At 41.4% G+C, this 26578-nt stretch overlaps 1 protein-coding gene across 6 annotated transcripts in view; it reads right to left on the bottom strand.

The window, feature by feature from the left end:
• LOC107308775 (sodium channel protein type 5 subunit alpha-like) overlaps nt 1–26578 on the bottom strand; it is a 195104-nt gene that overhangs the window by 31820 nt on the left and 136706 nt on the right. For 3 of the 6 annotated variants that reach the window (XM_015852888.2, XM_015852894.2, XM_015852890.2), the window contains 4 exons: nt 19092–19250; nt 13632–13752; nt 4806–4960; nt 928–1101 (listed from right to left, as the gene is read on the bottom strand). In XM_015852888.2, the coding sequence (XP_015708374.1) occupies nt 928–1101; nt 4806–4960; nt 13632–13752; nt 19092–19250 (609 nt within the window). The remainder of the gene's footprint in view (nt 1–927; nt 1102–4805; nt 4961–13631; nt 13753–19091; nt 19251–26578) is intronic. The other 3 variants (XM_015852891.2, XM_015852892.2, XM_015852893.2) reach the window with 3 other exon arrangements.

Below are 26578 nucleotides of genomic sequence, written 5' to 3'. Positions count from 1 at the left end.
GGAGAAATCACAGAAGAAAAGCTATGTCACTTGACCTAAACCAAAGTAAGCACGGTTTTCAGGACTGGGCTATAAATTAGGAACGGGTGGTTTCCAATTTTGTGGTTAGATAATTAAACCAGGCCTTCCTCTTTTACTGAAGCTAATCTGTGAAAAATAAGTGCCTTCAATTTAAGAGGTTTCCAAGCATGTATGCAAAGAGGAATTTATGACTTACAATTTATGTAAAGAACTTCCTTTTCATAAATCAATTTATTAAAGCTCTGGAGAAGCTTCCAAAGGCTCTGATCCAGTAGTGCACTTAGACAAGCTCATAACTTCAAACCAGTAAATCATCTCATTGAAGTGCTTTTCTGGAATAGTGCCAAAGAGAGAGAAACTTTCCCCCCGGTGAAGGTTCAGACTTAAAATGGGGGGGGGGGGGAATAATTTATCAGAAATTTAATAAGTTGCAATCATGGTATAGCTCTGCCAACCTTCCATATTAATACTTCAGGCTCACAAGAAATGGCCTCAGGGAAATAACTGCCTCTATTGATACTCTGTGATGAGATATTAAAGCTATTGTGGAGGATGCAATGTTTCTGGTCTTTTGATGGTTTTGTAATAGTGACATCACTTTGATGGGAGCATTATTCACACCTGCCTCTGGACTCCTTCACTTGTAAAGGAAACCAGAAGGGAATGTTACTTACATTAGCAGGGTAACACCTCCGACAATGACGTGGATTTTGTTGGGCATGCTGTGCTCTTGGGGATGCATGGTCACATAGTAAGGCTGGTGACCTTCTACATTCACCAAAGACTGTTACTCATGGAGTGACAGCTGTCATTTTGCTGATGCGAAGCTACCAGACTTAACAGCCCATCCTTCTGTACCACAAAACCACAACACAAGAAGCAGCACAGTTCCAAAACAATACTTACATCGACAATGAGGAAGTCAAGCCAGCACCACGCATTGGTGAAGTACTTCTTGAAGCCATAAGCCACCCATTTCAGGAGCATTTCCAATACAAAGATGTAAGTGAATATTTTGTCAGCGTATTCCAGCATGGTTTTTATGTTTTTTCGATCTTCAAGGTAAATATCTTCAAAAGCCTGAAAAGTGCAAAATATTGATTAAAAGCTTCTGCTGAATGGTGTCGGAAAGCATCAGTGCTTTACTGCAAATCTGTAGTATCATTTGATGGGACATTATGTACTGTCAATGCTTTTTTATATAGTTCAGTGTTACCACCAGAATAAGTGCACAGACTGAGATAGGACTGATCCTAACCTAACTGGCAGAATTCGACCCTTACATTTAGTCAGACATGTCTTGCTGCTAATGATGACAAATTGGGTTATTAACATGCTTACGCCTGTGTTACAGAGCACAGAGTTCCCTGGCTTCTGTTCAGCCACCACATTTCAGGTAGCTACAACTGCCTGCCTCGGGAAATGCTCATTATTATTCACTTAACAGAGCAATTATGTTTTAAAGGTCAAGGTATCTATCTACCCATCTCATCTGTCCTACTAAGCCTGTATAAGGGATCATCAAAAGGCATTCGGTGCCTGCATCAAGTATAAGCAACTTAATAACCCTTTTAAAATATTTATGATATGAAACAATGTGCCTACTAACATCAAACAAGTAAAGTCATCCCATAATAATCAAGAAATAATCTAATAATGCCATAAGACAGGATCCTGCTATCAAGGAGATCCATAGAGGTCTTGGTTGGGAGCTGCCTCCCCAGCTGACCAAGTGGCTCTTGTTACCTAAACTGCCTCCATGTCCCTCTAGCCTCAAAGTCCCAAGCTTTGATATATTCCTCTGTTCCCATTGTGTCACCTGGAGCACTTGGCAGCAGGAAAGATCAGTGTTATTTGAGAGGGTCTGTGCTAACCATCTTCATTATCTGCATTAACATATTTCAAGATCTGTCGTTGCTTTCTGAGGAATTTCCAAAAGTTAGCAAACATGCAGTGCCTGCAGATACAAGAAGTGTGCTACTTGTCACTCCGACGATCACACTGGTCTTTTGCCTGCCAGGAAACAGTAATTAAACTGACAAGACAGCTCTGGCAGCCTGAGCCAATGCTTGTCCATTTGTCCCCACACTTCAGGGTGACGTTTTCACCGCGACTCAATCTCCTATCTTGCCTTCAAAAATGATATTTCAAGGGTGTGAAAGAGCTGCTGGAGAAAGCCACAGAAAACAATGCACAGACGGGAGTTTATCACTTCTGGTAGGGGCTCACTCACTTTGTCAGATGACTTGCTGTACTTTGCAATTACCACAAAAATAACAACAAACTATTTAAAGTGATTTCCTGCTCTCGCTCCCGTCTTTTCTCTCCCTGTTTTCTACCTACTTGTCAGAAAGTACATTTTGTTTGGTCTACCACAAGCACACAGTGAGCCAGGCAGAAGCTTAATAAGTGGTGAGGAATATGCAACCTGAATGCCCCAGGTGCACTGTACTCCTGCACAAGCTATGACATTACAAAAAAGACTTAACTAAACATTAGGAGTTGTTTCTTCTGCCTTGCTTTGTGTATTAAAAAATAAATAAACATGTTACCTGCAGTGTTCCTCACAATTAACATTAGAACACAGACTCTCAATTTGAGTATTTATGGCTTAAATGCACAAGAAAGGTTTTCAGATCTTTTGCAATTAGCTGTAGATGTATCCTCATGATTTGACCACCATATACAAACAGAACAGAATCACATAGTCATTAAGGTTGGAAAAGACCTCTAAGATCATTAATCCAACCATCCGTCCATTCTTACCATGCCCACTAAACCATATTCCTTTAAACTCCCCGAAGAACTCTGTGTGTTGCAGGGATGTGGCCAGATGAGCTCAATTTTTGGAAAGGCTCCTTCAGTATAACAAAAAAAACAACACGTGTGTTTCCCCCAACATCTCCAATCCAAACACTAAAAGTGCAGTGCTGATATGTTAAAGCACGGTGCTGACATGTGAGAAGGCGCAGTGGAATTTGCCCTTCTGCAGAACTGTACTGAGTGAATTCAAAATCACACACACACAAAAGTACGCCATGAAAAGTAAATGAGATTTGTATTTCAGTCTTCAGGATCTAAGGCACTTTTAATTACATATGTAAGGAAAGGCACTTCTTTAAAGTATATTACAACAAACGACATGCCTTCTTTTAAAATGCATCAAAAAATTAACACACTGATCCTCAAGTTGGTGCAAAAACTGTCAGAACCCATTGATTTCAGCAAAGCTATGACAATTTTCAGCAGCCTTGTATCAACACAAGTTATTCAGCCTTTTGCTTTTCATAATAAAATAAAATCCCCTGGGAGAAATTTCAGCCCATCCCTAGTGGACCTCAAGAATGGTCTGCCTCTTTCCCTTTTGCAACAACATTTATACATTTCCATCTTCATCTCTCCCTGCAAAGACTTTCTTTAAACTACATAAGCCCAGTTCTTCTGTGTTTTCCTCTCATATTTTTTAGGCCACTGATAATTTGCGTTGCCCTCCTCTGGAGTTTCTTCAATTAGTCCACGTCTTTCCCAAAGTGCAGTGCCCAGAGCTGCAGTCTATGCTCCAGCTGAGGCCTCCTTGATGCCAACTGGAGTGGAAGAACATGCTTATTTATACAGACCAGTGGGGTGTTCGGCTTTTGTGCAGTGCTGTGATGTAGTTTATTCTGTTTATTGCCTGCTCCCTCTCCAGCACCTCTTAGTAAATCTTCTGCATTACCAGTCATGCTGCATTTTGTCTTTCTAGCCTTGATTATCCCTGGTGAGGTGAAGCATGCACCTTTCTAACTAGACTTTCGTCTTGGATATTGAAAGAAGATTCATCCATTTGGCAGAAGTTAATCCCAACCTTCAGAAAAACACGTCCAAATGTGGTACTGCCTACAAAGCTAGCAGATATATTTCTTACTCATTCACTGAGGAGAACATCAGGGAGTGCTGGACCGAATTCCAGAACACTTCTGATACACCCCTTTGCCGCATCAACAGCCAGAAATATGGGAGAAATCCTACCTATGTCAGGGATGTTCCTGACCCATGTAATTCACAGAATGGCTTGGGTTGCAAGGGACCTCAAAGATCATCCAGTTCCAACCCTCTGTCATTGGCAAGGCTGCCAACTATTAAATCAGTAACCATTAGTCAAACTCTCAGAAACTGCCACTACTATAAAGAGCTGAGGGCTGGTAATACAGAGAAGATAATCACAGCATCCTATGGGATCTCAGCAGGAGAGGATCCTATATCAAAGTCATTAGCGGCAATCAACCAGTCTCCATGAGTGAGCATTCATTCCGGCTGCAAGCAGTAGATTTCTAGGTAGGGAAGGTATGGTGGGTTAAGCTAAGCTGTGTTCACAATGTGAGCCTCTGTTGGTAGCTCTCTGATTCATTGCTCATTGCATCTTTTCCTTCGCTGGTCAGAAAATATGTTATAAAAGAAGGAAGAAAAAGAGTACCCCTAGAGCCAAATGCAAGACTTCAGATGGGAACTACCAGGGAGCAGCTATAGGACACTGAAGTGGTAATTCTGGGCTACTTCTTCATGCAGACTTCCTTAAAAATGCCCTTTTCAAAACCTATGCACATCATACTTTTATAACAGGAGAAAGTTCCTCATTATATGGAAAAGGCAGATGAAATCAGAAAAGCAGAAAGCCTGTTCTACACCCAAACATACTTTGATTTGAGAAATAAGCCACGAGGATTCCTAAGATCACCTAATTTAAGAACATCTCCTCTTAGGCCCATGTCTACTTTCAACTAGCAAGGAAATCCTGATACACTTACCAGGGCTCCACTGCTCAGCAGGATCATGAAGATGATGAAGGTCTCAAACCAGTTGTGTTCAACAATCCTGTAGCAAGTTTTCCGGAGCCTCCACCAAATTTTGCCTGGAAATTTTGAGATGTCCACAGAACAGCATGGGAAGAACCGCACACAAACTGAAAAGGAGCAAAACAATAACAAGGCAATTGTTAAAAAACACCCAACTATTTAATTCTTAAAATTGCAGTAAGTACACGCCAAAGAAGATTACTTCTACCACAAGCTACTGTGTGGAGTCTTTCCTCCCTTGTTCTTTTCTTTCCCTTCTGATTTGTCTTCTATTTTACTGCCTCACTCCTCTATCCAAAAATATTCAAAGCCACTTGAAACCTGCCCCAGTGGTTTCTCATAGTGATTTTTCCGATCTAGAATGTTTTGATCATGAGTCACTACTACCCCAGGTCAACCATGTTGTATTAGCCTAGCTCAGGCAGCCCTGCTGATCAGGTTTAATGACTCCAGCAGGGTATTACCAATAATTTCCACATCCTTCTGAATGTAGAAGGGACATTTTCTTAGTATTACAGCACTACTAGATTTGCTGATTAAAAGCAACAACCTGATGGAAAGGAGGTGAGGAAGGAAGGGGCTGCTGCACTACAAATGGAACAAATGTGCTGAAGAGACTTAGGAAAAGCAGGAGCAGATTTTTGTCTCTTGGTCTCTCATGAGATTAATCAAGGCACCAGGCCAACTTTGGAAAGGTATTTAGGTGGCTAAATATCCTTTGACTTCAGCAGAAATTTAGATGCCCAGTCTCTGTCCATAGCAAGTTCCCCAGTGACCCTCATAGCACTGCCTGACCTTACTGAGATGTTGCAATGACGAATATGATGTGATGGCTAAAAGCCATGATGGTAACGGGGACCACAGATGAATCTCTGGTGGCAAAATTTTGGCCAGTTTCAGTCTTCTTAGCATCATTACATTGTTATAACAAAAGAATATTTTAGTTGGTAATGGACAGATCCATCTTTTCCATTTAAAAAAAGCACTATGTTCGTTGTTTTGTGCTGGGTAGGAACTTAAAAATATGATTGGAAGACATCTTGGTAGCCAGGACTTGCTCTTTTCCAGGCTGGCCATTCAGCCTTATGTCAGATAATTTGACTCATGTCCTTTGTGGAAGCAGGAGTTAGATGTGATGATCCTTATGGGTCCCTTCCACCTCAGGATATTCTGTGATTCTAAGCGTCACAATATTTGCTGATGAGATCTACACCTGGAAATTAATTTATTTCAAAAGCAATCAAGCTTTACACCCTGCCTTTAATCTATGTGTTGCACAGAAAGAGACTTTGTTACGGATCTTTATAGTCCCACCAGGAGAAAATAAATCACAGCCTGACTGCTCCCCTAGCTGAAATGCAACCAAGGTCACTGACACATCTTGAGGCATCCAACAACTGCTCAGAAGTGACAAGAGAGAACATCTCACTATGGTGATGTAACACAATGTTATTGCAAGTAGAAATAATATTTAGTCAAGGAATGTGGGGAAGGAAAGAGGGCGAGTGCCGAGGATACACAGAAGGCAGATGCTGCTAATTCAAGGTGGCATAACTGAGGCGCTTGAGCTGCTTGTGATTTGCAAGCAGATCAAATACAAGTTTTGGGATGCCGTGATTTCCATGCAGCTGGAAGTGGGGCTGTGCTGGCAGCGGGCTCTGCCAGCAGGAAGCAAGCTGCTATGTCTGCCGTGCTCCTTCTGCAAGTTTACATGAGCCAAGATCCTTGCTATGGAGCAGCAGAGGTGTAGGATGTCACTACGATGTTTCATACATGAACCACTCCCAGAGTTCCCTTTTATTCTTCATCTCTGAGATGTCTTGTACGTGTAGGTTCTTGGGTGTATAAGGCTTTGGTATGGGACTAACAACACAGGAAACCATTAATGCAAAGGTAACATGACAGCGAGGCAAGTAACTGCTTATCCTCTAAATATTTCTGTCATCCAGACCCACACTGTTTCTCAGTTTACCACTGTATTCTGGAATTCAGAGATATTCTGGGCTCAGTTGAAATACCTTATGTTAATCAAACTGCTTGAGGAAAACACAATGCTAGAAATGCAAGCGTAAGGACTGGCTCTCTGCCTCTGCGTTCAGGTACCACTATGCCTAAGGACAGTTTTATCCTTCACTTCAGCCCTAATCTTCAGATAACTGTGGCAAGGGATAAGAAGGTAACACATTAGTCAGCACTTTTTCCTAAAACCTGTACAGAGATACTAAGGTGTATGATTTGAGTACTTAGGAATTAAGGACATGGAACAGACTGCAGGCACATAGCACTCTATGGTACCAGGAGTCCTAACACTCTCCTATGGCAGCTTTGCTTGGAAATGGCCATGCCTGTACATCATACCAGCATGACATGACACATGGTTTATTAGCTGTATCTCTTAGCAAGAAAACTCAGACTATTTCTGTTAGTCACTTAGATGAAGGCCTCAGCTCAGCTAGCTGTGGGCTCAGAAGGCAGCACTGGGAAGGGACAGGATCTTCCAGCAGTTGTCTCTCCCCATCGTAAGATGTTGGATGAATCACTCTCTGGAGGAATCTGCTCTGCACAAGGAGCCAACACGATTACCTGAGCCCAGGCACAGCTAAAATTAGGGAATCATCTTCCAAGTAAATACTAATGATCAGGGCATCATAAGATCTGAAGTTATTTCAATTGTGATGGAAAAGGCTTGTAAAATGGTAAAAACAGGCTATTTCTGATTCAGTCAGCCTCCATCTGATCATCTACAGGCACAGAGAGGTATTTTTAAAGACAGAAAGGCAGCGAGGACCACTAATCTTTATTTATTTATTTATTTAATGCTCTTTGATGGCTTTCATGCAATTCTGCTCTTAAAAAAAAATAAAAAAAATCCTACTTACTGACAGTAATACCTTGAAAAATCCAAAATAGCCACTCAGATGAGTCAGCCCAAAATCACAGCGCTATTAAATCCCATGCTTTTGATTGGACCCAATTCAGAAATGTTTAGACCAGATTCTGATACAATTACTAATGTCAAGTAGCACTTCCATGAATTATCATGCTGGTTGCAATTCAGATGAAATGCTATTTTTAACCACTCATAAATCAAATTGAAATAAAGGAAGCTGAGGGGAAAAAATAATAATAAATAGTAAGAAATGGACCACAAATCAGTCTTTTAATGAGCAAAGTTCTATTCCTATTATGGAATTTCTGATTTCCCTCAGTGTCTGCTCTTTAATACCCGTGCTTTTCAGGACTCTCTAGCAATGCTGGCAGCCTACTTCTTGGTGACCTTGACCCAAGCTTAAATGCTGCTTTACAAGCTTTACATAACCCAACAAAAAAGTATACCTGACATCGGTCAGCATTCCAAGAGTTGTTTTTTCCCCCAGTTTCTGTGAAATCAAAATAACATAAACATCCCAGAGTGTTCTAAGCACGATCTGGTGAGGATCTGAGCAATTCTAACTCTGACTGACTCCAACTGGAAAGTTATTAGGCTTGATCCACATGAAGAACACCATTCATTAATGCCCTTTAACACAGCAAGTGTCATGAATGAACCCTTTGGCGTTTCTTATAACAGCATTACTCATGCTGCCTAGTCTAATAGATCTGTGTTATCCCCCCAAAACCAACGCTGTTAGGGAATCAGTTGCGTGGAAGCTGAATGTCTTGTGATCTATTCAAGGACTTCGTTTTGCCACTCTAATTCATACTGGGCTATGCGTTTTTTGAGAGCAAACTGACTCATTTCCATCATGGCATTTTGGATCATAGGCTATTGCTCAACAGAAACACAAAACAGCAGAAAAAGTCCTGCACAAAAGGTCGAGATATTTGCTAGCAAATCAGTGAAGCTGCACTGAGCTGCACTAGTGGTCAACCTGCCCAAGAAGAACAGTTGCTTTCAATTCTTATTTCAACATTACAGACCATTTCTCACTAAAGAGAGGCACATTTATCAAGAAACCTTTCCAAGAAACTTTCCCAAATGCATCATCTGACTGTGATATTTGTTACTTCTTGTTTGTTTTTCATAACAAGGAATTGCTCCATTCAGTCACTGTGGTATCCTATGGCACAGTCACAAACTGCAGGTTAAAATGGGTCCTATCCTGAAGGGTCCTATCCTTTACACTGTAGATGTGATAAACTCTTACTTAAGCATCTGCCACAACAGTGAGAAACTACAAACTACCATAAAAATATTTTTTAATTTATTTTAATTTAATTTACAGTTTACAATGTATCTTGTCTAACTGTTCATTTTGCCTTTGGTTCTACACTCATGTTTTCTAACCTGCATCATAATCATGGAGCTGTTAGTTGTACTTACTTTACCTTCCCGAATCAGGAGAAAAATTACCTTGTAAATGTGGGAGCTACACTGCAAAAACTTCTGCTTGTACAACAGCTACTTGAAAGCCTTTACAAACCCTGTGCTTGTTCACACCAATATTTACCTTCCGTTTTTGCATAAAAATGTTTAACATGTTTTGGCCATATTGGGCTGCTGATTCTCCTAAGTAACTTTGGAAGACTAACTAATTCCTTCTATACTGTGGAGCAGTGCGAGTGATACCTTTTGTACAAAACAATTTTACAATTACCTCTCCACAGAAGATCCCAATTGTTGGGACATTCAGTTTTAGAATGAAACAATATTTTGCTTAGCTTTGAATGTTGGTTTCAGTATTGCCTGGTTTGACACAGGGAAAATATGGCTTCCTTAGCATAAATTCAAACACGCAGGTGTTCATAACTCAGCTTTAATGCATGTACCTGCCAACCTAGGTTTCTAATAACCAGCCTCACTAGCTGTGCATGCTCAAGCAAAATAACAGCATATCCTTCTTGGCATGGAGGGAACACAACTCTACAGACCCTCCTGTCTACCTCCTTTCTCATCTTTGGTCCCAGCAACCCACATGGCTAGGTTTTAAACTGCACTAGCCCTAACAGAAGAGATTTGCCATCACTGTCACCAGTATTTGGGTACCCCAGTCACAGATGGAGACTTCAATTATTTCCCACGTAATACAAAGGATAGCTTCCAATAAAGCCAAAGTCTATTGAGTGTTTTCACTCTCTGAAGAGCTTAACAAGGATACGTTGCTTGTTTATCCACCTCTTCTCACATCCAAACATATCCTCTTAAGAGTCCATTGCAACTAATAGTGTGATGTGTAGAAGTGAAGGCAGTGGGCATCCTGGTCCAGCACTGAAATGAGCCCTGCTTTAAGCATGGGTTGGGCAAATTGAAATCTACCCATACTTCCCAACCCAACTTACTGGTTCTGCACAAGTGATGGGACTCTGAGTGTCTTCTGATGTCTGAGAACTGTAACAGAAAAACAGCAGCACATCCTTTCTGCTGAAAAATTCAGTTTTGTGGTCTGTTGGAGCTCCCCTTCGCATCTGTATTTCTGAGCAGCCACTAAGTGCCTCTGGGGAGGGTATGATGCCAATCCCACTATTAACAAGAATAACCTGACTATTAACCAGCATAACTTCACTTTAGTGCGTGACATTTTCGGGCTGCGATAATCGCTCCTATGCAGTCACATGAAAATCTGGTTACGGGCACCCCGTGTGTCACGGGTTGCAACAGACTGCGTGTCGATCAAGGTAGCTCATTCTCACACAACCATCTGATGATACGCCTTTGCCAGCGGGCCATGCCCGGGGAATTACGCCTGAGGACTCAGTTAAAACTTTCTCCTATTAGGGTCTGGGATAGAGGAGTGTGCTGGGGTCAGGGGCTCTGCTTGAACAACCTTCTTTGAGACACAGAAGATAATGCCCAAGCAGATAGCAATTTCTGATGCAGAGAATGCATACCAATGGAGGTAACAGCACTGGAGTGTTGCAAGGCATCTGGAGGGAAAAGTACCCAATAGCTGGCATTGCCTAGACGTCGCTTTCTCATCAACTGACAACAAGAATGATCTCTCCATTTCTATCTGTTTTTTCCCAGCAATACTTGTTGGCTGCCAGACCTGTGACCCTACCTTGGCTTCACATTTCCTGACCCAAGAATATTCCCTGTTCACCCTAATCACAGCTATTTTCAGATGATAACAAATTAACAAGTCTCCCCAAGAAGAAACAACCCATGGCTAATCTGGTTCACCTTACTCCGGGAAAACTCTGACCTCAGCAAACTTCCAACAACTATTTCCAGAACATGCACTATCTTTATTGCCTTTGTTATCTGAAAAAGGGGGCTGAATTAGGAACATATTTGTTCAGGGCACAACCTGTACTGAATGTGTTCAGAAATATCATAGTTTGCATTTAGACAGCTGATGAACTAACAAGGCAAGAAATTAAGTCTCCCTCTCAACCAGCTTTGTATCACCTTATCTTCAATCATAAATGGTAGGTGATCATTCTCCCGCATATACCAAATGTTGTATCTCCTTATTAGAAGACAGCGAAGACACCACTAGATAAAATTGCCTGGTACGTGCCTCGCAATAAGTCCATTTTAGTACTTAATAACTGTCATATATTATTGAGATAGACTGTATTTGTTTTATTGCATTTTATTTTAACTACACTGAAATGATAGCTGCATGAGGCGTAAATAAAATGGTAACTTTGAGGAAAGATATTGGAAGGCATTTAAAAGAACAAGACTATGGGAAAATACTTTGATTCCTTTCATAAATACAAATTCTAATGTCATTGCAGCAAGAGTCAGTTGGACATTCAGTTTATGACTCTGACTTGAAATTCGATGAGGGAACATTCATGTGCCAAATTCATGCATTTTTGTCAAATTCAAATCACATCTAATCCAATGCAGTAGTCTGTGACAAAAACTGCATGGATGTGTGCTGCCTGGAAAACAGAGCAGATGTGTTGAGGACAGTGTTGCCTGCAACTGCCTCCCCACTGCCCCCAGCCACCACACACACATGATGAGGGTCTGGGAGCCGGTTCTGCTTCATTTCCCACTCAGTGCTCAAGGCTCAGCTGGCCATAGCCTGGGAGAAGGTGAGGACAACCTGACTTGAACAGTGGCTTTTGAAGAATGAGAATTGAGGAATAAAAGGATAAAGGAAGGAGAAGTGTGGCTGTGCTCAGGGGAAAGGGATAAGGAGCCAGAAGAGCGGATGTCATAGAGTCAATAGAATATCCCAAGCTGGAAGGCACCCACAAGGATCATCAGGTCCAACTCCTGGATTTGACCCACAGTAAGACTAGTTCAAATCAAGATCTCTTGATTTCTCCGTGGTCAGGATTAGGATTAAAGCCAGGCTGCAGAACTATAATGTTTCCAGTGATCTGCCCAGAAGTGACTGCTTGCCACTGCTACCTTGCATTCCATCAACATGGCCTTCCAACAGATAGGTTGGGTATCGGTGTGAATCTGCACGATGGAGTTTCAAGCAGGTATGGCCATTTTAATAAAGAGAAAATGACTGAGTGCAACTGCCCTGCGAATGATCCAGGGCCATGCACTGAATGAAGCAATGGGCTGTGTGATTCCCATCTTGTTTGCTTTAAAAACTGGGAATTGATCATGGTCAATCACATCATTTATAAACTGCCTGGCATTTGACTAGCACCAGTCTTTTGTTTGTGCAGTTTAATACAATTTCTCACTTTGCAGTGCATCATACAGTTTGATGCTCAGCAACGTCAGTAAGAAATACAAAGTGAAGGAATGAAAACACCAGATCTAATTTCTAAATACCACTGTCTAGGCCAGAACAGTTACAGCACAGTACCATGCTTTCTTCATTCAACTGCATTAATTTTTGGCTACTGCTTTTAAGCAGAGCTGCCAAAAAAATGTTTGGATCCTCGGGACATTTGTAAGCCCTGCAGGGCTCCCTTACCTCATTCAATCATCTTTCTCACACATATAGAGATGCACATTTTTGCTGACTTCAGGGGCATTCATACACCCAATAGAACCTCTCTGTCTGATCCCATCTGAGCAGCTCTGTTCTTATTTCTAATCACCCCTGAGTTCTCAAGGAAATATTCAGCTAACCCTATTTTTCCTAACCCAGATTTAAAGGAATACAGGAAATTTTACTGACATAACATTCGGAATAGAACTCACCCAGAGAAGAAATAACTTGGAATGTTATTTTTTCTTACAGATTTAATTAAAAATACGACTTTCCAAGCAGCAGGGTTTAAAATCTGTGATTTGGTGTAGTATGGTGTTAAGAAATAATAAAATACTGGCTTATTAAAAGCAGTAATCTTTATGAATTGTTATCTAAGGTAATTAAGTAAAATACTGTACACATAACACATCCCATGTCGGGTGGAAGTTATTGGATATGCTAATCTTTACATCTTTTAAAACAAATGGAAGAAAGTCCCTGGGACTCAAGATCTCTGCAGACAGTTTCTATTAACTGCCCTGTGTATATGTTAGCAATTGAAACATCCTAATCTCGTTACTTCTCTACAAAGTCAGATCATATACATATATTTGGAAGATAAAGTCCTTGTTGGCCAAATTAGAAATATCAACCTTTTATCTATTTATTTATTTATTTATTTAAATACAATAAATTCATATTACAAAATGTGATGAAAAATAATGCCTAGCATATTAGAAGCTACATAGGAACTTTGAGGTTGCATGTGGCTTATCTTACTTTGGAAATCCAAAGTCAAATGCACTGCAGTATCTAAGAAATGTGCATCCAGTGAAATCCTATTGCAAGCAGTCAGAGTATCTTGGTGTGAACATGGAGACATGTTTGATAAGAGGAGGTTTCTAGCCTCAGCATTGCAAGGAAACACACAGGCCCTTACCTTCGGGGAAGCAATCTTCAGGCTCCATCAGCTCCTCAGCAAACTCAGGGATCTGCTCCAGCAGTTCTGCAGGATTTGTCAAATCCACTGTGCTGCCTTCGGAAAGGCTGATTTCATCAAGCTTGTTGTCAATAAGAGCAAAGATGAGGAAAACAAATTGATCAATTGCCTCAAAGGAAGCAGCTGAGTTCTTATTCTACTAACCAATATCCCAGCCAAAGCAGTCAAGACAGTGAAATGGCCATGCTCAAGTGAAAGCTCTACCTATGCTAACAGTGGTGAGTTAACAGTGACTTCTCCTATGGGATGAGCAGAAGCTCTTCTGTCTTCATGTTCTGCTCATACGACGACACTTCATGCACATGTGGGGAGGTTCTTTCACCTCCCTCATCCCACATCCCCACCCTGGGATGGGACCACTCATCTTCCAGATGCACACTACTACTCTCACAATTTAGGAGGAGGGACACAAATGTTTGATCCCCAATTCTAAGGCAGACCTCAAATCCTTCTCTGCAAAATGGGGACAAATATATTCCCACCCCCTGAAGCATTGGCCATTTTATCTTCTTAGAGCAAGAAGACTCTGGTAATTTGGGAAAATAGATGAGGAATGGATGATTTAAGAAAAACTGGTTTTAGGGCTATGAGAGAAATTGGGTTCAACAAAGCAATGGATTTCATGAAAATTTGATGCCTAATTTTGAAAATTGTCTGCATTTGTTCCTTAAATAGGGGTGCATGATAACAAGAGCCACCCAGATATGAAACAGAAGTTTCATTTCAGGTCAAAGCTTTCTTCTGACATTAAACATTTTTAGTTATTTATTTATTTGTTTTAAAATACAACAGGAGGGGTTTTAATTTATTTGTTTATTTTAATTTTAGTGGTCAAAATAATTGTTTTATAGGTTTGTGTTAATCCAGAATTGTATTTTTCTCAATTTCTCAGCCAGGCCACTATAGTTCAAGGACTATTATTTACTCAGCCCTGCTCAGTACTCGCTTTTGACTCTGTAAAAGAGGTATCTGGCACAAGGTGGTTTATTCGCAAACTGTCTTATTTTCTTCCCTGAGCTGCCACTGAAACATTGCTGTGGTTTATCTCATAATACTATTGTCTTCATTTTAAAAATGAGGACAATAATACTTACCCACGCTTTTAAACAACCTGTAAGATAGTTATATGAAAGATGGCACGTACTCTTAAATTATTATTTTCACGAAGATGACAGAGTCAGAGAATAGGTGCAGCTCTGTGTATTTATTATTAATGTGAAAATGGACCCTCTGTTTTCCAGTATACAGAGGCAATGCAAAATTTATAGCTGAATTCAGAGAAATGCTGAACCTGGGGTAAAACGAGGAAGACCGAACATTCCAGCAATACTTATAAGCAGGATGGAAGCGATATGTGCTTGCAATTAGCTGCAGCATGCATAAGGTCATATTCTTGGCTAGGGCTTTTAATGCTCTGCTCTGAAGAAGAGCAAACAATTGAGAAGAGATCATTTAAAGAGAGTCGGGCCAGTAAGCGCAGGTCAAAGACATGGCTAAAGCTTCTAAAAATCCATATTCAGAATGCAGCTGTCGTAGAGGGAGTAGCCAGTTTTCGACAGGCTACAAACAATACATGATGGTGGAAAAAAAATAACAGGTTTCCACACAATCAGAACTTTCTGTTACTGTTCATTAGGGAATGCATTTAGTCATTATTTCTTCTGCTACGAAGTCGTCAACAGACAGAACACTGAAGTAGTCCAATATCACACACAGCTGCAGGATGAAGAAAATAGGGGTCCTGAAGAGAAAAGAAGCCTTGTTGGATACAATTCTAACCAACAGAGAGAAATCAAAGGACATCGTGAGAAAAATGTCAGCTCAATAGCATTGTCATTGAGAGTGCTGTATTTAGCAGAGACAGGATGGGAAATTCGGGGAACACAACTGCAGGACACAGGGCAATTATATTAGACTACAAGGAAAACATCTTAAAGAATCGAGAACGCTCGAGAGTTATCTGTGAGGAGGAGTTTTCAGAAATTATTAGAATCCATCAGTGTCAAAAGGAGATGGGGAACATGCAAGACAACATGGACAGGATTTATTTTGTAAAGCCTTCAAGAAAGAAGAGGCAGCGAACAGGGATTCCGAAAGCACGTGGCTAAGGTTCTGGGGTCTGAACAGGGATTAGAAAAAGAACTCATACATATGAGTGAGGAGGGAAAGGTTAGGAAAGCTTGTGGGAAAAGGAGCAAAAGTCACTCTTTGCCAGAAGGTGAAAGGGATTAATGTTTTCATGAACGCTGCAAGAAAAGGGACATAAAAGTAACTTATGAGGGAGATGGGACCAATGAAAATTCAGTTGCCTGAGAAAATAAAAGCTTTTTAAAAGACCAACGAAGCGATCAGTAAACAGGGAATGAGGGCTTGTTAGAATTAGTGGAAATGTAAGCATGGAAGTATCTAGAAAACCTAAAACAAATGTAAATCAGCAGATCCAGCAAATGCACATGGCAGAGCATGGGCGTGCAGGGATCTGACACACTACGTTAACACACCATTAGCAATCAATAGTGAATGCTCATGGAAAGCTGGAAAGAGCCCAGGAGAGCAGCAATAAGTGAATACAATACTGAGCTTAGAGAAGAGGAAAGGGGAATAATCATGGGAATCACAGATCACTGAACTCTTGCTGCAGCTTGTAATTAAAGTGAATTAAACAAACTCAGTGGAGAAAAGCAGAGTGCTTTCTTGGAGGGCAGCTGAGTGATATGTCAAACAGAAATAAAGACAGTGAGGCAGCTCTCCTGACTGCCACCAGTCTGCGCTCAAATGGGAACAAAGAGGCCAAAATAAGCTGAACAGGACAAAGAATGTCCCCTTTTCCTGTTGGAGAGGTGTACCAGGCAATGGCAATATCATAAACCTCTTTGGAAGATCTCCCATCTGAACACAAATTCACACTACTGAAGCAGTTTTTAATGTGTTTCTGCATGGTGTGGTTCTGTCTGGAATAGCCTCCTCACCCACTACTTGGCTCTCCAGTAGTGGCAAAGTGATCTGTTAATTCTTATTATTATTTTCCAGAAGGATTGTAACAGGGAAAAGCTGCAATCTCACTGGAAGTTAATGTTTGCTCAAGATTTAGCTCTCTTATCTGCCTTCTCACTCTTTCCCTAACCTTTGAAGATCGCAGTCTTAATCTATCAAACTGACAGATGATATATAAACTTCTTATATATATATATATATAACTTCTTATAATAAGAATATCTGTGTTTCTATAATAGAAAAGCTGACTTCTGAAACAAAGGCATTGGTTTGGATGCCCCCGTTGCTTCATGGAGAAAACCCATACTAAGGGCCCAAAGGTAACAGAAACTTTACCTTCAGAGGAGGAGACCTGTAGGGATCAGAGTTAGTACCAAAGATACAGAAGAGGAACTGACCAATATAATTCTCATATTAGTGGATAATACTCAATTCAAGAGACTGCCAAAAGTGGGGAGAAGGAAAGTGAAAAGTGACATGTGGAAAGAATACAGCACAATGAGATTTGACTCAAAGCACTACAAATGGAGTGAGTTCAGGAATAAAACATCAATGGACCTGGAAAGCTGTAACCTCAAGTCACCTGGGGTAATATTAAGAAATCAGACATGATTTTGTAGTGGGATATTGTGATGCAAACATCCTACTTGGAAACATCATGCCTAGGCAAGGAGATACTATTTCTCCTCCTTACGGTTCTGTGGAAATTGTATTTGGAACACTGTTTTGTTCTTGGCACAACAATTCTAATTGAGAGAGTTGTAAAAAGAAAAAAAGCTGTACAAAATATTTTATGGGGCAGTGCTTTGGCAAAGAAATCAACTGGTATGTTCTCTGAGACCTGTGCCACCAATCATTTTATTTCTATGGTGCCTTACTGATGATTTGTATGGGATGAATTTTTAATCATATAATGTATCCTTTACTGACATGAACAGCGTTTTAGTCAGAACACACTCGATGCTTCCTGTTATTGACTGAACAACTCAGAGCCTCGTCCCTTGGGCATATCAAATCCCTTAAGTTACTTCCTCGCAGTTGTTGGCTTTATCTGGCTTGCCCCAAGTTCTTGGGACATTCATCAAAAAGATTAGCGTGTCCTCGTGTGTCGGCACAAAGATTACTTCTGAACAGGAGGACTATAAGGATGCAATGTCCACACAAGATTTAGCCTTCAAAAATAGCATCCTTTGGGCTTTGCTCTTTCATGTTGGTATTCATAGCCTCATGTGAACTTCCGTTTGATTTCGAGTCATCCCTGGATTATCGCCATATTCCTCCACCTCTTTTTAAGCAGCCACAAATAGAATCAATTATACTCTACTATAGAAAGGTGACATTTGTGTTACAGGACCCTTTGAAAGTTGAGGGAGGAAATGGGGATTATTACTTTATCGCAGCGTTGCTGAATATATCAGAGCTAGAATGTTCCTGTCTTATGACATTTCATTGTAGCACTAAAAAAGGATGTAGTTTTCCACCCTTCATACTAACACATCAGGGTTTATGTATCTTAAAAATACAGTTAAACAGGAAGGATAGGAAATTCCCTGTGAGAAAAAATCTGGAGATGGTCTTCTAATTGCTCCCAGTCACAATTCTTCATCTCATTAGTTTGAAATCTGGGGTTTCTCTTAAGTACATAAAAATTCTTTTTCTCTGAGGTTGTGACATGAAATGATTGAGCTTTCTTCCTCTAAGATCCAGGACCTTTTTTTTGCTGAATACAAAATCCAATAGCCCAAAAGCATTCTAGTAAGAAGGATTGCTCCTGAAAGAAACCCTTCACGGCCAGAACATTTCTAGTGACTGGGAGTGGAGTTCAGCTCACCTAAACATAATCTACATGACACAGACTTCCACAGCTCAGTTAGTCACTCTGGTCTCCCCTTACAGCCAAAGGAGAAAAACAGGTACTTATAAAATATGCTTCTTCTGGTCTAATTTAAATGTTGATTTCAGCAGGATATGAGACACATTCACCTAACTATATTGGCTCCAGATCTTCACTAACTATAAATGGGTCTCATGTGACAAGTCTAGAAGCAGATGTCCACCCCACGTGACATTATGACTCAGCAGGCTGCAGAAGGTGAGCTGCTCTGTGGCAGCCCTGTTTCCACTGCCCTATCAGGATTTCCACCTGGGATTTCTCCTGCTGGGTACAGGCTCACCAACACAATGAGAAGCAAATGTGATCTACACTTTGGCCACTATGAACTGAATGACACCAAAGCTTTCATGTCAGATACATAAATTCTTGCCCTTCTCATGGCCCTATACCTTTAACATGAAAAACGAAAACAGGTGATATGCCCCAGACCCCCACATAAATTGGTGGCATGCACTATGGAGCTGGCGTGACGAATGGCATGCAGCATCAAGCAGGAAAGTGGTTTCTTTTACCTCTTTTTGCCCTACTGGAGGTGGTGGCTCAGCCTTCAACTGCTTATCCACGTGCAACTCACTTAACTCTTCACAAATCTCAGAGTTCTGACTCCGGGCACCTGGGCTTTGGCATCGCTGCCCCCTCAGCTGCAGCTGCTTTTCCTGCTGGAAATAATCCTAGATGGGTTTATTTTCTTTTTCTTTGATAGCATGCTTAGTTCTTAAGGAGATCTCCCCAGCTAGAAGAGAAAATAGCCTGAACTACACTTGTCAGGGGATGACATCTTAAGGAAAAATGGCAAGCAACAAGATTACACAAGCTTACGCTGTAACTTTTCAGGTTTAGCAACTGGATATGTCAAGATAACTGGCTGTAAAAAAGGAAATTACAGATAGGCCGGCTTATTGTTTTTGAACTGTTGTTGCTGGGGGGCAGGAGGAAATTTCCTTGACTTCTCCATTTTCAATCCAGTTTGGAGACACAGTTTTTTGCAGAGACCCAAGGCATAGACTGGGGCTTGCAGCTCAGCTGAGGGCTGCAGGGTGTTCTGTGAACTCAGCAACCAGAAGTGACATTTGGCATCATGGCTGGAGAAGGTGCAAGCATAACACCCAGTGCCACACCATGGCTCTGCTCCAAATAGCATGGGAAAACAAGCTACAGACTCACAGGAGAAAGCTAAAGGTATCCAAAAGTAGATGAAAACCTGTGGGTGGCCATGTAAATGGCCAAAGTACTTCAGAGTACTTTGCACCCACTGATGTCAACAGGACTTAACCACAGGTTGGAAGGAGAGCGCATCTGTAAGGGCTTCACTAAAAAGGGATGCACTGTGGAATCAGAGCAATAATTTTTTCTGCAAATACATCTGAGCAGACCCAGCGCTTGGCAGCAGAAGCAGCGCCATTAAACTCAGCCATGTCGTCCTGGGGCGATGATTACTGCTGCTGTGCTTTCTCCAAGCGCTGCCAGGACTAATGGTAGAGCAGAGCGCGTTTGCATGGTTGGCTCCTACATCTGGAAGCCCAGGTTCACTGCTGGTATAAATCAGTTCAGCTTCATTGATTCACCTGTGATAGGGATTTCTCTGAGAACTCCACAGCTCTACACAGCACTGCCATCGTTCATGCCATTACTAATGCTGCTACTGAAATATTAATAAAACTCAAGCTGATTTCAAAGGGTTGTACTGAATTGCTTACAGAAGGACTTCCATGCTGAGAAAAAAATTACAAGCATAACAGGATTTCAACAGTAATTATTTAAACATATTTATCTTTTGCTCATCCACCTCTTTTTTCCCCTTGGCTTGAGTGGCATTCAGTGTTATCCACGTATTAAGCGAGCTTCTCCTCCCCAGGGAGCAGCAGCCTACCTGCTTCTGTTCTAAAGCCACATCACCACAGAAAGTCCCTCAAGAGGTACCAGCAGCAGAAAAACACTTTATTCCAAATATAACCATCTGAGAGAACAGATGACACAAAGGAAGCAGTTGGTTAAGCAAATTGCTCTCTGTATAAATACTTTCGGACTGTCAGGTTTGTACCAATCCTTTCAGATGTCGTTCTGTGTTTCTAGTAAATTAATTCAAAATCAAATTACTTGTTTCCTGCTTCAGAAGGCGTGTGGTCTAAAATATATTCCAACTTTAATAAATTAAATCACGCACGTCCAAGCCTGTACCTTCTGAATGTGAATGTATTACATATAATTTCTACCACAGAATCGGAGAACTATAGGATGGTATCATGGAATCACAGAACCAAGTTTTCTAGGCACAGTTTATCACTGATTGTCACAATGTATAATCACCAAATCCCTGACAAAATGTAACACTTTTTAAAGAGCATCTCTGGAGATACTCTGTTATTCAGAGGAGAACATAGAATGATATAACTGTTAAAGTTGGAAAAGATCACTAAGATCATCTAGTACAACCATAATCACCATGACCACTCAGGGCCACAAAATGCTAACATGGAAAGTAAGTGTACTCGAGTAAGGCGCTAAGCAAAAGAAAGTTGTGGGTTGCTGGTTTTTTTTTCTTAATGCAATGTGCACACAACTTAGCACCAAGTAATCTTAATGGCAGGGTATCAGTTATAGCACTAAAACAACAGAAAGAATTGTTTCATGTTGAAAGTGCAGTGCAATCTGGGGTGACATCTCAAGTTCACTTGTGCAGAAAGGTTGCGCACTCAGATTCATTAGAAACAAAGGCACAGATGAGAACAGACTGTGTAACTCAGTTGATCTGACAAATATCCAGGTTGTTAAGCAAATTATTGCACTGAATAACTAAGCTCATGTCAAATGAAAAGCTTATACCATCGCTCTACTGACAAACCCTTCTGTATGGCACCAAAATTCAGGAATGCTTTCATACAAACTAAACTCCATGAACACAGCTCCAGCTGCTTCCAAGACACTGCACTTGTAACATGCATCTGATGAGTTAACATTAATTAATAGTGATGGAACACATCTTGGCAAATCACCCAGCAGCATTAGGGAATCGATTGGGTTTCTGCAATGGCTGACGCCAGCCCTGGTGAGCCACTCTCTTGGGATGGGATCTCAGTTCCAGCACACAGTGCCTGAGGATCAGCAGGATCCTGACCAGGACAAAGTGTGATCCTCACAGTCTGCTTCACTTCGGACTATTAACTTTTGCTCTGAGTCCGGATGATTTGCTCTTCTGAGAGCAACAACAGCAGGTTTATCTCCTGTAAAGCTCCCCAGCGTGGGTGGTTTATGTAATTTGTTTTTAATTTTGATATCAAGTGCCGTGTCAGAAATGCAATACACATTATGTTAATATTCATTGATTCAGTTGTTTTCATCATCTGTAAAGTAAAACTGTTCAACAGTACAACAACTTCATGCCCTCAAATGGCTGACGGTAAGCCTGGAAAGGACGCCAGCTCCTTTAGAGCATCAGCCAGGAGTTCGCTCACCCCTGTTCAGATCTGGGCTGCAAAAAGAGGTGTTCAGCCAACACTGTGCCAGGGATTATCACATGGAGGAGGATGGATCATGTCCTGTTGCCTTGCAGATCATTGACAGCAGTAAGAAAACAGCAACCAGATTGAAACCAGAGTGTAATTTGGATTACATCTCAAATGTGTGTGTGTGCACAGACCCACATACTTGTTTGATGGCACAAATAAATACAGAGGCTCCACACCACATCCTGCCTCTGAAAACCATGGATCAGCTAATTGTTTTGGGCTCAAATGGGGATTAGTGCAAATGCCAATCTCTTGGAAAGAAGACTTGCTGTTGGCAAAGCAAGATAAATACCTGTCATCGGTGCAGATTTGCTTTATTCCTTCCCCATGGAAACAGCACTTTTTCCATCCTGTGCAAACAAATTTAGAAAGATGATCCCCGGGCTTTCCTCTTTGATGGGGATCAGCTCAGATGGGTTCTCCTGATGCTTTACTTACTCCGCCTGCATTGTGACCCTGGGTTGGAGAATTTGTATCCTGATTCCCTGGCTGTAGCTGCTGTGGAAAAGATGTGCAGGAAGTGTCCTCTCTTAGGGATGTACAAAAGTAGCTGGCTCACTGCTGAGCCAGAAAGCACTTATGAAGGATGTGGCAGCATTAAGTTAATTCAGGGTAACTTATTTCACGTGGTCAGTGTTGGATGGGACAACGCAAATGTAAACTGCCCTTTGCTCTATCTATGGAACATGGGAGAGCATTAGTCCTATGCATCTTCTCAGTACCTTGCCAAGCTCATGGAATCACAGAATCATTAAGGTTGGAAAAGACTCCTAAGATCATCTAGTTCAACCAACATATCACCACCATACCCACTAAACATGTCCCTGTGCCTCCTTACAGACCTGTTTCAGTCACTGCCCATTGCACAAAGAATCACAAGGAGTGGAGGATGCTGGCAACAGAAGCATCACTGCTTTAGCCATGATGACAATGACTCTGAGCCTCCTCAAGAAATGCTACTGCATAGAGCAGCAATCAATTCTTCAGTAGTCATCAACGTATTTTATAGAATCATGGAATTGCTTGAGTTGGAAGGGATCCTGAAATGTCAACACATGTAGTTACCAGGGGACTGTTTACTCTGGAAAGTAACTGTTGATGTTTATGTTCCTCCTTACAGACAGCTATGGATTTCCCAAAATTACAGTGTCTGGAAGCTATTGGCATCCTTTCTGGGCAACAGTTTGCATTCAGTAACTGGCACCCTTCCTGTGTGGAGAAGCCAAGAAGTAAACGATCACAAAAGCCAAACTGTTTATATCCTACCTTTGCACAAGGGGAGAAGGAAGCAGATTGCAGTGCTGCTGAAATACAGCAAGTCTGCCATACTGCCCGGCAGCACCTGTTTCCTATGTGAAGTTAACAGGAGGCTGCAGTTGGCAGAGCTGTCAGGCTGACAGCTCCAGGATATGCTGAATTCACTCTTTCTGAAAAGCCTTCAACAGTCTGGGCTAAAATGGGAGGGAAATAAATAGGCTTGATCTAGGGAAACAAATGGTGTGTTCTTGCAACCATCATTTACGATCCTGGTTCTCCCCTCACAAATAAATGTAGATCCTTGTAGTGTCAATAAAACCAGAGAATTAATCTTTCTGCATGCTCAGCATGTGAAGAAATATCACCAAATACATCAGGAAAATCCTCCTGTTTCCTTAATATGAGGTGGGAAAATTAGTATCATTAGTGGACGATGGCATCTGTGATGCTTTTGAGGTGTGAGTTGTAGGATTTTTTGAGTCGGAAGGAACCTTTAAAGGCCATCTGGCCCAACCCCCCAGCAATGAACAGGGACACCCACAGCTTTATCAGGTGCTCAGAGCCCCATCCCCTGACTTTGGGCGTCTCCAAGGATGGGGCACCCACCACATCTCTGGGCAGCCTGTGACAGCGTCAAACCATCTTTAACATAAAAAAAATCTTTTCCCTATATCCAGTCTAAATCTCCCTTTTTTATTTTGAATCCATTTTCCCTTGTCCTGTCACAACAGAACCTGCTGACAAGTCTGTCCCTTCCTTACAGCCCCTGTAAATGATGTAAGGCCACTCTCTGGTCTCCCTGGATCCTTGTCCAGGACAAAACAGCATTTCTGCACTACTCCTTATGAAATTGATCCAGAGTATTGTATTTTCAGTGTCTGAACTCCGGTCCTGGAGGAGCAGGGCACATTCCATCTACCAGTGTGGTCCCTGCTGGCCCGAGACCTTTCCCCACACTGGGCAGCATGCTGCCCATAATAAAGCATTGATTCATTAGTCCAAAGGTTCAGTCTTAAAATTAGCTTAAGAGGGAGAAGTTGGCAAAAAGATGGACTGCCAAAGTTAATTTAGCTTGTTATCAATTCAGTAGTCTTAAATAGGCAGTGGAAGTGCTTCATAAGTGTTCATTGTTCAGAGTTCAAGCTAATACCCTCTGCTAAATTGCATTTTGAAGTTTAATCACACTCTACTCTATGTTTCTTTTGGTAATTGGGATCTCTCCACAGCATAATATGAAGAACTCAAACTAATGGGCTCCTCTGATGAAAGCCTGAATTCTAGAAGTTTGCCTCAAAGCACAGCATTGAGAGGGTGCCTGAAACACCCTGGTCCTTTATCCCTAACAAAGCAGTGATGTTTTCATCATTAAGGAAGCCTCATTTTAATGCAGTCAACAGTGACAGATTAAAAGTCATTCTTTTAGATGCCACTATTTCCAATTCTGTTCTTCTGGACTGTCTTTAAGTGAAGAGATTTCAAGCCCCCCAGCCTCATACACACACACACACACACGCCCACTGTCTCCCCCGGCACAAAAACTGGCTGCTGTTCATTTTGTCCCAAATGCTAAATGTTAGCATTTTCTTTACCAAAGGCAGAAACAGCAAGAAATGCTCATTTCTGGGCAGAGTGTCGCTTCGGGGAGGGACAGGGATCCTGGGAAATGGCACCCAGTAGGCTGTGACTGACGCGTGGTCCCCAGTCTGGGCTCGTGGCCAAACGCATGTTGACAAGTCTGCTACGCCTGATATCAGCTTGCTCAATGCCAGGCTTTGCTTTTTTATTTTCCTCTTTCTTTCCTCCATCAGCTCCCCGTATTTCCTGGACCTCAGGCACACAAATGCATACCCTAAGCACTGTGCGTGCTGGCTGAGCTTCCTAAAACCTTTATGGGCACCGTGACTGCTATCTTCATGTCAGCAGAGATCTGACACCGAGCCTTGCTCTGCCCTGGCGGACTGAAGTGAAGTAGATACAAATGTCATCCTATGTATAAAAACAAAAACAGAGGTGCTTTAAATCTGTGATTTACAGCTTGTTGTTTGGTTGGTTTGTTTGTTTTCCTAATGGGTTTGCTGCTACTCTTCCTAAGGTGGTAAACGCAGAATTATTCTACTTATTTCATTGCTAAAAAGCCCTAAATTGAGTTTTCGAGGAATGCAAAGCAAAAGACTAAGTTTAAAAAATAAACAAACAGTCAAATGGTGCATCTAATAACAGTGGAAAAAACCCTGCTGTCTCACTTGATGATCAGAAAACACCATCCCAAATAAAGCTGAGAAGAAAACCCCTGCAAGATTTACTGTGTGCACACTCTCCTGCCAGTACAAACTGGGGAGTCATCAGCTCACGTCAAAGTATTTCATCCAGCAGCACTAAAAAGGAATCTGTCCCATGGATTGGAACTGAAAACAGCCTGCATATAAACACTGCTTGAAAGGGCAATACAGTTCCATACAATAAAGTATATTTCCCGCAATAAAAGGCTGGAATTAATGCACCCTGTCAAATAAATGCATGACTTCATCTTTGATTTGTAGATGTTACAATTACTAGGAGAGTAAAACACCGTCACAAACAGTTTTGTATCAAAATCTTTACACACTGGCATTTTTAGGGCAATTATCAATAATTTCAGCCACACTGATGTCAACCTGGAATAATTCAATTGACTGTTACAGAATCACACCTGTTTTGGGAACAGATCCACAATGGACAGAAATGGTACAGTTCAAAATCCACTGACTGCAAAAGAAACAGATGTTGGCCCAGATGTGCATGGTGAACTCTGTGTTACCTGAGATGTTTAATTCATTCCTCTACCTCACAAATGATGTATCACAGCTACAATAAACTTGCAAGCTCTGTGTAGGAATTATTGCTTGAAGTCCTTGACTCTGTGTTATGAGAAAGCTAAAACTTGATGATCCCAATGGCACCCACTGACCTTGAAATTATTAATCTCTTACTGGTAGAAACATGAAAAAAAAAAAGCCATCAGAAACTGCTTCATCTTGTCAAATGACATTGAATTAAGTCAGTAACACTGAAAAGAAGTAGGGGGAAAAGGGAGGAAAAGCTGAGGGTTCAGGGCAACATGAGAGCTGTACCACTGAATAGAGGCTGTTGTCACAGTCAGCTCTGTTAGTGGCACATATGGAGGCAGGTGTTTATATAAAGCCTGGCAAACTGATTTTACAGGGATATGACTTTGGAAAAGCCTAAACAAAAATGCA

Source organism: Coturnix japonica, chromosome 2, assembly GCF_001577835.2.
Source record: "Coturnix japonica isolate 7356 chromosome 2, Coturnix japonica 2.1, whole genome shotgun sequence".
Lineage (NCBI taxonomy): Eukaryota > Metazoa > Chordata > Aves > Galliformes > Phasianidae > Coturnix > Coturnix japonica.
This window is presented reverse-complemented; position numbering and strand designations above follow the sequence as displayed.